At 41.9% G+C, this 12,159-nt stretch overlaps 1 protein-coding gene across 5 annotated transcripts in view; it reads right to left on the bottom strand.

Annotated features, from left to right (window-relative positions):
- The window catches only part of ccdc24 (coiled-coil domain containing 24), a 106,091-nt gene extending 96,996 nt beyond the window's left edge, over positions 1-9,095 (bottom strand). For 2 of the 5 annotated variants that reach the window (XM_067990107.1, XM_067990109.1), the window contains exons 1-2: positions 9,011-9,095; positions 4,334-4,503 (exon numbers count right to left, since the gene is read on the bottom strand). In XM_067990107.1, coding sequence (XP_067846208.1) covers positions 4,334-4,501 — 168 coding nt within the window. In that variant the 5' untranslated portion in view covers positions 4,502-4,503; positions 9,011-9,095. Of the gene's footprint in view, positions 1-4,333; positions 4,595-9,010 lie in introns of those variants that run through there. The other 3 variants (XM_067990108.1, XM_067990110.1, XM_067990111.1) reach the window with 3 other exon arrangements.
- Between the last annotated feature and the right edge of the window lie 3,064 nt (positions 9,096-12,159).

Genomic DNA, 12,159 nt, shown 5'->3' with positions numbered 1-12,159 from the left:
GATGTTTAAAAGGTTAAAACAATAGGAGAAACTATTTCCTCTGGTGCGGGAATCAAGAACAATGGCACATAATCTTAAAAATAGAGCTAGACCATTCAGGAGTGAAATCAGGAAGTACTTTTTCACAAAGGGTAGTGGAACTCTAGAACACTCCCCCCAAAAGGCTGTCCATGCTGGGAAAATTGAAATTTTCAACAATGAGAGATAGATTTTTGTTAGGTAAGGGTATCAGGGATATGGAGAAAGGCAGGTAAATGGAGTGGAGGTGCCAATCAGCCATGATCTAGCTGAATGGTGGAGCATGCTCGAGGGGCTAAATGACCTACTCCTGTTCCTGTGAGCTGAGCCACTCAGTCCACCAATGGACAGGAAAGGTGGTGACTTAACTCTGGCAGCAATGTTTATAGTTTCCACTTGGGGGTTCTACTACCTCTCACTTCTTCAGATGCACCTCATTTATTTTACAACCCAGCCAATGATGTGGAAGTTACCAGTAATGATAGTACTCGAAAGTAAATGTAACATAGCATACATAGAACAAAACGTCACCTCTTGAGGGACTGATTGGAGTCAGGTATAGCAGTGCCAAAGTAAATAGTTAAAGCAAAACAAGACAAAAATAGAAATCAGTCATGGGTTAATATAACAAACAATAATCTAGCCACAACTCTATACTATAGACTCTGCTTCCTTCCCAAAGTCCTTGCTGACCTGCAATTTATAGATTATTTATCTAGATCATCAAACACTGCCAAATCCTTAAAACTCAGCCGAAGCAACAAAATCATCAATGTACAATTAATACAAATCTTTTAAAGCTGAGCCACCCTCAGAATTAAAAAGCTTCAAACGATACTGTCACATACCATTAAAACTTAAATATATAAATAAGCATATTGGATCCTTGGCTTTATTAATAGAGGCATAGAGTACAAAAGCAAGGAAGCTTTGCTAAACTTTTATAAAATACTCATTAGGCCTCAGATGGAGTATCATGTTCAATTCTGGGCACCACACTTTAGGAAGGATGTCAAGGCCTTAGAGAAGGTGCAGATGACATTTCCTAGAGTGGTACCAGGGATGAGGGACTTCAGTTATGTGGAGTCATTGGAGAAGCTGGGGTTGTTCTCCTTAGAGAAGGTTAAGAGGAGATTTGATAGAGGTGTTCAAAATCATGAACAGTTTTGACAGAGGAAATAAGGAGAAACTGTTTCCAGTGGCAGAGGGGTCAGTAACCAGAGGATACAGATTTAAGGTGATTGGCAAAAAAAAGTGACATTGGGAAAGTTTTTTTTTTAAATGCAGCGAGTTGTTATGGTCTGGAATGCACTGCCTGAAAGGGTGGTGGAAGCAGATTCAATACTAACTTTCCAAAGGGAATTGGATAAATACTTGAAGGGAAAACATTTACAAGGCTATGGGGAAAGAGCAGGGGAGGGCAATTAATTGGATAGCTCTTTTAAAAGAGCCGGCAAAGGCACGATGGGCCGAATGGCCTCCTTCTGTGCTGTACCATATTATGAAATAAATAGACAATCAAATCAGGATGTGGTTTGCCTCATTCAAAACACAAATCCTAATTGCATAAGTCGAAGGAGAAAGTCTGCAATCATTTGCCAGCCTTTCAGTACAATAAGCAAACAATCTTCAGCTTGGTTACATCCTGTGCAATTACAATAACTTCGATCTCACGAGAGGCAGAAATGCCTCAGGAGCATGTTATTTAGATTACAAGAAGGAAAATCATTTCAGGAAAGAAGTCATTAAGCTACTGTAAACCACAAATGACTGAAGGAATAAACTATTCCAAACTCTCATGCTTTTCCAGGATATGTTCCAGGAGCTGCTCAATTAGAATACAGCTTTAAAAATTAAGATCGCAGTCGTTTGTGCTCTTAGCCCATCAGCAGTGTGGGGAGAAACGGGCATGTTTTAAACAGAACACAGCCTTGCTCTTGTTGAAGAAAAATACTCATTCTTGAGCACAGATGTGAAAGGTTCCACAGAGCCTGATGAAATCAGTCTGCTTCTGCATTCAGTCCCTGCATGCTCACCAATTGAGATAGGGGAGCGAGGGGGGAAAGATGGCATGGTGTCAAAAGCTATCAAACCCTTCGCCAAAAACGTATTTTCACCTGTAATAGAGACCATGAATCCATGAGAAGGGTTTCATTCTGGTTTTTTCCACAATGTCATGGGTATGATAGTGTTGTGGTTGTGGAACTGGACTAGTAACCCAGATGTCATTGAGTTCAAATGCCCCCTTGGCAATTCAATAAAGCTGGTCATTTGTGGATTGGTGCCAGAAAAACAGTGAACCATAATGTCCTTCAGGTAAGGGAAGAACCCACCTTCATGATTCCAGTCCTATACTACCTGGTTGCCTCACCTCACCCTAAACTCTCCCTCCACTTTCCCCCACTCCCACTCATTCCTCATCAAGATTGTATGCTGAGGCATGTGTTTCTGTCAAAGAGGCTTTGTTTGCTTCTAAATTCAACTTTATTAAATTGTAAAATCAAATTAGAATGGAGGAACAAAATTGCCTGACCTTTCTCTCTTTGTGTTTCTTTCTCTTTTCTCCTGTTGCATTGGTGTTAGAAAGTAGAATTTATGTCTCACAGGTGTACGGCATTAGCATTAACCTTTTCTAATGATAAAACTCAGGCGAGGTAATTATCTGGCTTTAAAATCCAACTGGTATTTTTTTTAAATTGAAGTAACATTAAAAGAAAGTCTCTATCACTTACTCTCATTTAGCTTAAAACACTTTTTAAAGTGGAGGATACAGAGCGCCACCGAAGACAATATTTTTATGCATTTGTTCTTGGCAACAATATTGCCACTCAAAGGACTTGAATATTAAGAGAATGTGAAGAGAGTCACACAAATTTCTGTACCACCTCTACTGTAAGCAAGAAACTTAAAACGGAAGGGCTAGCTGAGTTCCAAGTCTGGAACTGGGAACAAATTAAAATTAAAGAATTCAACATTATGCTGGGTGTTGATTTGATCATTCATTTTCCACAATATTAGCAGATTTACCATGGCATTACTCGTGGTAGTCCAGACCAAGAGCGTTAACTGAGGCCCTGCTGCATCCTTGTTTATTCTTTCTTCTCCCCTCCGCAAAACTTCACTTCAGTTAGTCATTTAATCATAAAAGATACTTTTTCTCAAACTTGCTTCACAGAGTCAATGTATAGTTCTTTCTGAACCTTTTGTTGCTACTGCACTTCCCAGGAAGGTCCCCCACCCCAACCAATGATCAGCACCTGAACATGTGGTTGTTTGTCATGGCACAGGGCAGGCCAGCTTAAAAAGTGCTTCAAACTTCAGTCCCTAAAAAGTTAATCTTGATCATTTTTATTTAATTATTTAAATTTAATCTTAAGGTGCTGAAAGGAATGAAATATTTGATTTTTGCCATCCACCCCTTGCCCACCCACCCCCACCACTCCAGACACTCACAGCTATTTGTAAATTTTCTACCTAGTTATCGAAGAATATTGTGCCTATTGTAATTCCAAAGCAGGGTCTCATAATGCATCCCTCTCTCACATAGAATTTCTTCACAAAAGCTGGAACTCCCTGTCCTTTTCCATCAGATTATCACAGTTCACTATGAATACAGGAGCAGGTGAGAATGAAACTACAACTCCTATGATGCATTTCTTTCACATACAATTTGTCCAGCACAGCTGTTAATCTCCAACACCCAGGCCAGGTGAAACTTCCAATTCAAATCTAGGATCCAGGTTGAAGGGTAGCCCTATGGGGTGAAACTTATTGCAGGCATTCCTAACATTAAGCAACCAATTTTATGAGTACATTTAGTGATTTTTTTTCAGAATTGTGTAATTGTTCATATTTGGAAATATTCCTTCTAGCTGTAAAAACCGAGCTGTGTGCCGAAAAAAATTGAGGGATTTGTTTGCTCAGTTTTCCGCTGGTTACTTATTCCTTTTGATTCCTTCGCATTTAGTTCATCAACATTTGACTGGTAATCTACAGCTACGTGTTTATTTCAGCAAGTTATGATTTTGTTTCTTGACAAACATGTAGACCTTTGGAAGTGTGATACCTCCGAGGCCACGCTTTCAGATATAGCACCTCTGAAAAGCGTGACAGTCTTGAGGAGTGCTAAATGCAATTATATAGATTTTATCATACATTTCCTTTTCTCTGAGGGAGGAGAACCTAGCCTGTAAAATATCCGAACAGTTGGCTTTTAGGTTCTGACAAAATTAATATGCATGTCTGAAATACCTAATCAGTCAAGCATATTTTTACCCAGAGCATGGTTTTGATGGATGGAATTGATTTTTCTCACCTCTGCATGCAAGTCCAGGCTGAGGTCCACTGCAGTTTTTCCCAGAATCTCCCTGATTTCATTTCTCTCACTAACAGGGACACATTCCTCTATTAGTTTCCATAGTGACGGAGGTTGTTCATAGTTATCAGCAAATCCATTGTATCTTTCCTCACACTTCAGATTCATAGCTGTGTGTCAAATCCAGAGGCATTAGAATTCGGGAAGGATTGTATAATTCGAGAATTTAGAAAAACTTCCCAATTATTTCTCACATAGAATCTGCAAAGGAAAACAATCAGAGGGATAAATGCAACAATACCAGCCATTGATTGTACTGGTGGATATCCTAACAGCTTCTGCTCAAAGGTTTTTCAAAATTATTTGAAGAAAAGCTAGCAAACAATTTTCAAATCCTCTAATTAGGTAAAATTTATCTTCAGGGTTTATTGTTAAAGAGAGACTGTATGAGTGAGAGCATGAGGGAGGCAGGGCGCGAGGGAGGGAGTCTACTGATTATAGATCACAAAGCAAAAGCAAATGTATAAACGTCAGAAAGTGCATTAAGCTGAGAGAGGGGGAATGATTTCCTCATGTAATTAAGTTCATGTTTAAAAAAAAGTTGCATTTTGAAGTAAAGAGCATCCAATTATCTCACTTGATTATCACCTGTTATGTCGACAGAAAATGTAAACATTCTAATTATAGTCTAACACTTGTCAGACCCACACAACGAGCCAAATCTCATATTTAATCCCCCGTTGCGCTAAACCTCAGGTGCACGTTTCGCAGTTCTGCCAAACTCCAGGTTTCCCCTCCAGTGATGCCAGATCAAAAGCAGCCCCATGCTACCGAACTCTTGCAGCCCCACTGTAGTGCTGTCAAATCCCAGGGTTGGTCCAGTTGCTACCAAAGTGCCCAAATTCCATTCCCCCTCCCCACTACTGCTAAAAAGCATATAACTACCTCCAATTGGTGTATCTCACATAAAATCTTGGATGTGTATTCTCAGCTTTAAAAATGACATGGAATGAAAAGTAAATAAATATATAAAAGCTACTCATTTACAATTGTCACAGAATTGAGTAATTCAATCCCCAAAGCACCAGTAAAAAAAAATTGCAAAATACATTAATTCAGTCACTGTAAATTCATGGCCCTGATCTTATTCCCTACATGGTATAAACACTCCTATTGTTACAAAACACTGAATACTAATTCACTATTAGCAACACCACAGGAAATCTACTCGTCTATATTATAAAAATCATAATTGTAAACAATTTTACAATACCAAGTTATAGTCCAGCAATTTTATTTTAAATTCACAAGCTTTCGGAGGCTTCCTCCTTCCTCAGGTGAATGTTGTGGAATGTTTCCAAAACATTCATCTGAGGAAGGAGGAAGCCTCCGAAAGCTTGTGAATTTAAAATAAAATTGCTGGACTATAACTTGGTGTTGTAAAATTGTTTACAATTGTCAACCCCAGTCCATCACCAGCATCTCCACATCATAAAAATCATACATCTCTTTTAGCTATATACCTCTGAAAACACCCTCTGCTCCTCTGACAGCAGTCTACTCCTAGTTCTCTACTCTCTCTCCTTCAGAGACTGTGCTCTCACCTTATGAAACTCTCTTCCCAGCACCTTCACTTCTCATCCCCATCTCTGCCCTTAAAAGCCTCAAGACTATTCTCTTCAACTGTGTTTGTCCCACAAACTGCTTTTTTTTGTCTTCCCTCTCCTGTTCAATGTCCACTCTTTGTGCCTGCCCTATAAAGTCCAGATGTCTCTCTGCATATAAGCACCTTATGACAATACAACTTGTTGTAACCTCAATTATATTATGAAAAATATGAATTAAAATCGAAGTGGAACAAAAAATGTCAATTCATTGATTTTGAAGCCTACTGCTGTGGGACACTAATGGGGTAAATAAATTATCTCCAGCATTGAGTCTTAGACCATTTTCCTTTAAGAATATATATTTTGGCAGATTTAGTCATTGCTGACGTCTATATATTTACCTGAAGTTGTCATTTTGCAACTACTTTGCTGTCAACCAGTTTTAGCAGTTAATTTCACAAATCTCAACAGACTTACACAAACAGGCTAGGTTTATTCAATCACTAAAATCATAACTTTAGTGAATGCAGGTCACTAAAGTGGTAAACTTTGAGAGCTGTCCATCTGGGAAAAAAAGTTTCCATTTATTAAATATATGGGTATTCGTGGAAACAACAGGCATCATTTGAGGCTTCACCGGATTCACTTTGATTTAATCTCTCAGCATTATTTTTTATATTCATTCATGGGATGTAGGTGTCGCTGGCGAGGCCGGCATTTATTGCCCATCCCTAATTGCCCTTGAGAAGGTGGTGGTGAGCCGCCTTCTTGAACTGCTGCAGTCCCTGTGGTGACAGTTCTCCCACAGTGCTGTTAGGAAGGGAGTTCCAGGATTTTGACGATGAAGGAACGGTGATATATTTCCAAGTCGGGATGGTGTGTGACTTGGAGGGGAACGTGCAGGTGGTGTTGTTCCCATGTGCCTGCTCCTCTTGTCCTTCTAGGTGGTAGAAGTCGCGGGTTTGGGAGGTGCTGTCGAAGAAGCCTTGGCGAGTTGCTGCAGTGCATCCTGTGGATGGTACACACTGCAGCCACGGTGCGCCGGTGGTGAAGGGAGTGAATGTTTAGGGTGGTGGATGGGGTGCCAATCAAGCGGGCTGCTTTGTCCTGGATGGTGTTGAGCTTCTTGAGTGTTGTTGGAGCTGCACTCATCCAGGCAAGTGAAGAGTATCCCATCACACTCCTGACTTGTGCCTTGTAGATGGTGGAAAGGCTTCGGGGAGTCAGGAGGTGTGTCATTCGCCGCAGAATACCTAGCCTCTGACGTGCTCTCGTAGCCACAGTATTTATATGGCTGGTCCAGTTAAGTTTCTGGTCAATGGTGACCCCCAGGATGTTGATGGTGGGGGATTTGGCGATGGTAATGCCATTGAATGTCAAGAGGAGGTGGTTAGACTCTCTCTTGTTGGAGATGGTCATTGCCTGGCACTTATCTGGCGCGAATGTTACTTGCCACTCATGAGCCCAAGCCTGGATGTTGTCCAGGTCTTGCTGCATGCAGGCTCGGACTGCTTCATTATTTGAGGGGTTGCGAATGGAACTGAACACTGTGCAATCATCAGCGAACATCCCCATTTCTGACCTTATGATGGAGGGAAGGTCATTGATGAAGCAGCTGGAGATGGTTGGGCCATTCACACTGCCTTGAGGAACTCCTGAAGCAATGTCCTGGGGCTGAGATGATTGGCCTCCAACAACCACTGCCATCTTCCTTTGTGCTAGGTATGACTCCAGCCACTGGAGAGTTTTCCCCCGATTCCCACTGACTTCAATTTTACTAGGGCTCCTTGGTGCCACACTCGGTCAAATGCTGCCTTGATGTCAAGGACAGTCACTCTCACCTCATCTCTGGAATTCAGCTCTTTAGTCCATGTTTGGACCAAGGCTGTAAAGAGGTCTGGAGCCGAGTGCTCCTGGCGGAACCCAAACTGAGCATCGGTGAGCAGGTTATTGGTGAGTAAGTGCCACTTGATAACACTGTCGATGACACCTTCCATCACTTTGCTGATGATTGAGAGTAGACTGATGGGGCGGTAATTGGCCGGATTGGATTTGTCCTGCTTTTTGTGGACAGGACATACCTGGGCAATTTTCCACTTTGTCGGGTAGATGCCAGTGTTGTAGCTGCAGTGGAACAGCTTGGCTAGAGGCGCAGCTAGTTCTGGAGCACAAGCCTTCAGCACTGCAGCTGGGATGTTGCCGGGGCCCGTAGCCTTTGCTGTATCCAGTACACTCAGCAGTTTCTTGATATCACATGGTGTCTTAGTCACTTCTAGTGCCCATGCTTCAAAGACGATATCTGCCTCCAATTGGTGCAGCTCAGAAAATGTCAGAATTAACCACCAATGTAAGATTATTAGACTAATAAATTTATTAACCAAAATATTAAATCAATAAAAAGAGACATGGGCAAATTCCACTTTTCTTGATTACAGGCATGGGAACAAATCTGACTGTCAATGAGTCATTCATCATTTATATATAGAGGTTTAATGAAAAGAACGGTAACCTCAGTAGATAGCAGCTAACAACTACTTAATAGAGACTGAAACGAAAGAAAGGATGAGAAGGTTCTGGTTTGGCTTAAATGAAATTAGAGGGAGTAATGGACGGATGCAAAGAAATGATCTAAAGGGGTTTACATATGATCATAAACCTTAAGAGCAAAGTTCCAATTGTTTATTTTCATCTGACCTTTTTAATTTAGTTGCTATTATTGTTCTTTTTTTTAAAAAAAATGGACATAGTGCGCATGCGCACAATTCTCCAGCCATCTTTCTTTCGGTGTCTCTTTAAACAGGAGCAGCAGCCGCTTGTTATTCGCCCGCCTTCCACCAACACACAGAGATCCTGCAGGCGATGAAAACACGGACGAAGCCGACCAAGGCTGCCCCCCCCCCCCCCCCCCTCCCCGGCCAGTATCAGGCTTGTTGCTCCAAAGGGCCCCCTTGGAAAATGTCGGAGCTTGAGACTGACCAGAGACCCTTTAAACATAACCGGACACTCACGGACAGTGACCGAGACTCGGATTTCAGCAGCTCCAGCGGGGAAACAGACAACCTGCACTCACCTCCCGGCCGGCAGCTTCCAGCTCAGTCTGGCAACCTGACACCGTCGCCATCGCAAACTCTCATCTCCAAGGCCCACATCTCGCGGGAACAGCGTCTCTTAAAGCTGGATTTACTGCACTGCAGCTCAAAAGAAAAACACTAAATTCACCTTAAAGCGATACGTAGTAATCATCATCAGAAACTTTGCAACCAAATATAGTGGCAATTTAGCAACCTGCTGTTACATCGAATCCACAGCACAGAATGAATAAAAAAAAGAAGCAGGCCATTTGGCCCAATTGGTCTTTGCCAGTGTTTATGCTCCACACGAGCCTCCTTCCATCTCTTTTCATCTAACCCGATCAGCAAATCCTTCGATTCCTTTCTCCCTCATGTGTTTATCTAGCTTCCCCTTAAATGCATCCATGTTATTTACCTCAGCTATTCCTTGTGGTAGTGCATTCCACATTCTGACCACTCTTTGGGTAAAGAAGTTTCTCCTGAATTCCCAATTGGATTTATTAGTGACTATCTTAGATTTATGACCTCTAATTTTGGACTGCCCCGCAAGTGGAAACATTTTCTCCATGTCCACCCGATCAAAGCCTATCATTATTTTAAAGACAGCCATCAAGTCACTCCTCAGCCTTCTCTTTTCCAGAGAAAAGAGTCCTGGCCTGTTGAGCTTTTCCTACATAAGAACATGAGAAATAGGAGCAGGAGTAGGCCAATCGGCCCCTCGAGCCTGCTCCGCCATTCAATAAGATCATGGCTGATCTGATCCTAACCTCAAATCTAAAGAACACAAGAAGTAGGAGCAGGACCCGGCCAATCAGCCCCTGGGCCCGCTCCGCCACCCATAGGGCCTTGACCGATCCGAACTCAGCTTCATGTCCAATTTCCTGCCCGCTCCCCGTAACCCCTAATTCCCTTTACTTCTAGGAAACTGTCTATTTCTGTTTTAAATTTATTTAATGATGTAACTTCCACAGCTTCCTGGGGCAGCAAATTCCACAGACCTGCTACCCTCTGAGTGAAGAAGTTTCTCCTCATCTCAGTTTTGAAAGAGCAGCCCCTTAGTCTAAGATTATGCCCCCTCGTTCTAGTTTCACCCATCCTTGGGACCATCCTTACCGCATCCACCCGATCAAGCCCCTTCACAATCTTATATGTTTCAATAAGATCGCCTCTCATTCTTCTGAACTCCAATGAGTAGAGTCCCAATCTACTCAACCTCTCCTCATATGTCCACCCCCTCATCCCCGGGATTAACCGAGTGAACCTTCTTTGTACTGCCTCAAGAGCAAGTATGTCTTTTCTTAAGTATGGACACCAAAACTGTATGCAGTATTCCAGGTGCGGTCTCACCAATACCTTATATAACTGCAGCAATACCTCCCTGTTTTTATATTCTATCCCCCGAGCAATAAAAGCCAACATTCCGTTGGCCTTCTTGATCACCTGCTGCACCTGCATACTAACTTTTTGATTTTCCTGCACTAGGACCCCCAGATCCCTTTGTACTGCAGTACTTTCCAGTTTCTCGCCATTAAGATAATAACTTGCTCTCTGATTTTTCCTGCCAAAGTGCATAACCTCACATTTTCCAATATTGTATTGCATCTGCCAAATCTCCGCCCACTCACCCAGCCTGTCTATACCCCTTGTAGGTTTTTAATGTCATCCTCACTCTCTACTTTCCCTCCCATCTTTGTATCATCTGCAAACTTTGATCTGTTACACTTGGACCCCTCCTCCAAATCGTTAATATAGATTGTAAAGAGTTGGGGACCCAGCACCGACCCCTGCGGAACACCACTGGTTACTGGTTGCCAGTCCGAGAATGAACCATTTATCCCAACTCTCTGCTTCCTGTTAGATAACCAATCCTCCACCCATGCCAGAATATTACCCCCAATCCAGTGATTCTTTATCGTGAGCAATAATCTTTTATGTGGCACCTTGTTGAATGCCTTCTTGAAGTCTAAATACACTACGTCCACTGGTTCCCCTTTATCCACCCTGTACGTTATGTCCTCAAAGAACTCAAGCAAATTTGTCAGACATGACTTCCCCTTCGTAAAGCCATGCTGACTTTCTCCTATTAAATTATGTTTATCCAAATGTTCCGCTACTGTCTCCTTAATAATAGACTCCAAAATTTTACCCACCACAGATGTTAGGCTAACTGGTCTATAATTTCCAGCCTTCTGCCTACTACCCTTTTTAAATAAGGGTGTTACATTAGCAGTTTTCCAATCTGCCGGGACCTTTGCCGAGTCCAGAGAATTTTGGAAAATTATTACCAAAGCATCCACAATCCCGACTGCCACTTCCCTCAAGACCCTAGGATGTAAGCCATCAGGTCCAGGGGATTTATCCGCCTTGAGTCCCATTAATTTACTGAATACCAATTGCTTAGTGATTTTAATCGTATTTAGCTCCTCCCCCCCCAGAGCCCCCTGTTTGTCCAGTGTTGGGATATTCTTAGTGTCCTCTACCGTAAAGACTGAAACAAAATATTTGTTCAGCATTTTTGCCATCTCCATGTTTCCCACCATTAATTTCCCGGTCTCATCCTCTAAGGGATCTACGTTTGCCTTAGCCACCCTTTTTCTTTTTATATAACTGTAGAAACTCTTGCTATCTGTTTTTATATTTTTTGCGAATCTATTTTCATAATCTATCTTCCCTTTCTTAATCAATCCTTTCGTTACTTTTTGCTGTCTTTTGAAGACTTCCCAATCTTCTATCCTCCCACTAAGTTTGGCTACCTTATATGTCCTTGTTTTTAGTCGGATACTATCCTTAATTTCTTTACTTAGCCACGGATGGCTGTCATTTCTTTTACACCCTTTTTTCCTCAGTGGAATATATTTTTTTTGAAAGTTGTAAAATAACACTTTAAATGAACACCACTGCTCATGTACTGTCTTACCCTTGAATCTATTTTCCCAGTCCACTTTAATCAATTCTGCTCTCATACCATCATAGTCTCCTTTATTCAAGCTCAGTACGCTTGTTTGAGAACCAACCTTCTCACCCTCTAATTGGATATGGAATGTAACCATGTTATGGTCACTCATTCCAAGGGGATCCTTAACTAGGACATTATTAATTAATCCTGGCTCATTACACAGGACCAGGTCCAAGGTTGCTTGCCCCCTTG

Source organism: Heptranchias perlo, chromosome 9, assembly GCF_035084215.1.
Source record: "Heptranchias perlo isolate sHepPer1 chromosome 9, sHepPer1.hap1, whole genome shotgun sequence".
Lineage (NCBI taxonomy): Eukaryota > Metazoa > Chordata > Chondrichthyes > Hexanchiformes > Hexanchidae > Heptranchias > Heptranchias perlo.
The sequence above is the reverse complement of the archived record's forward strand: the minus strand, read 5'-3'. Positions and strand labels throughout refer to the sequence as shown.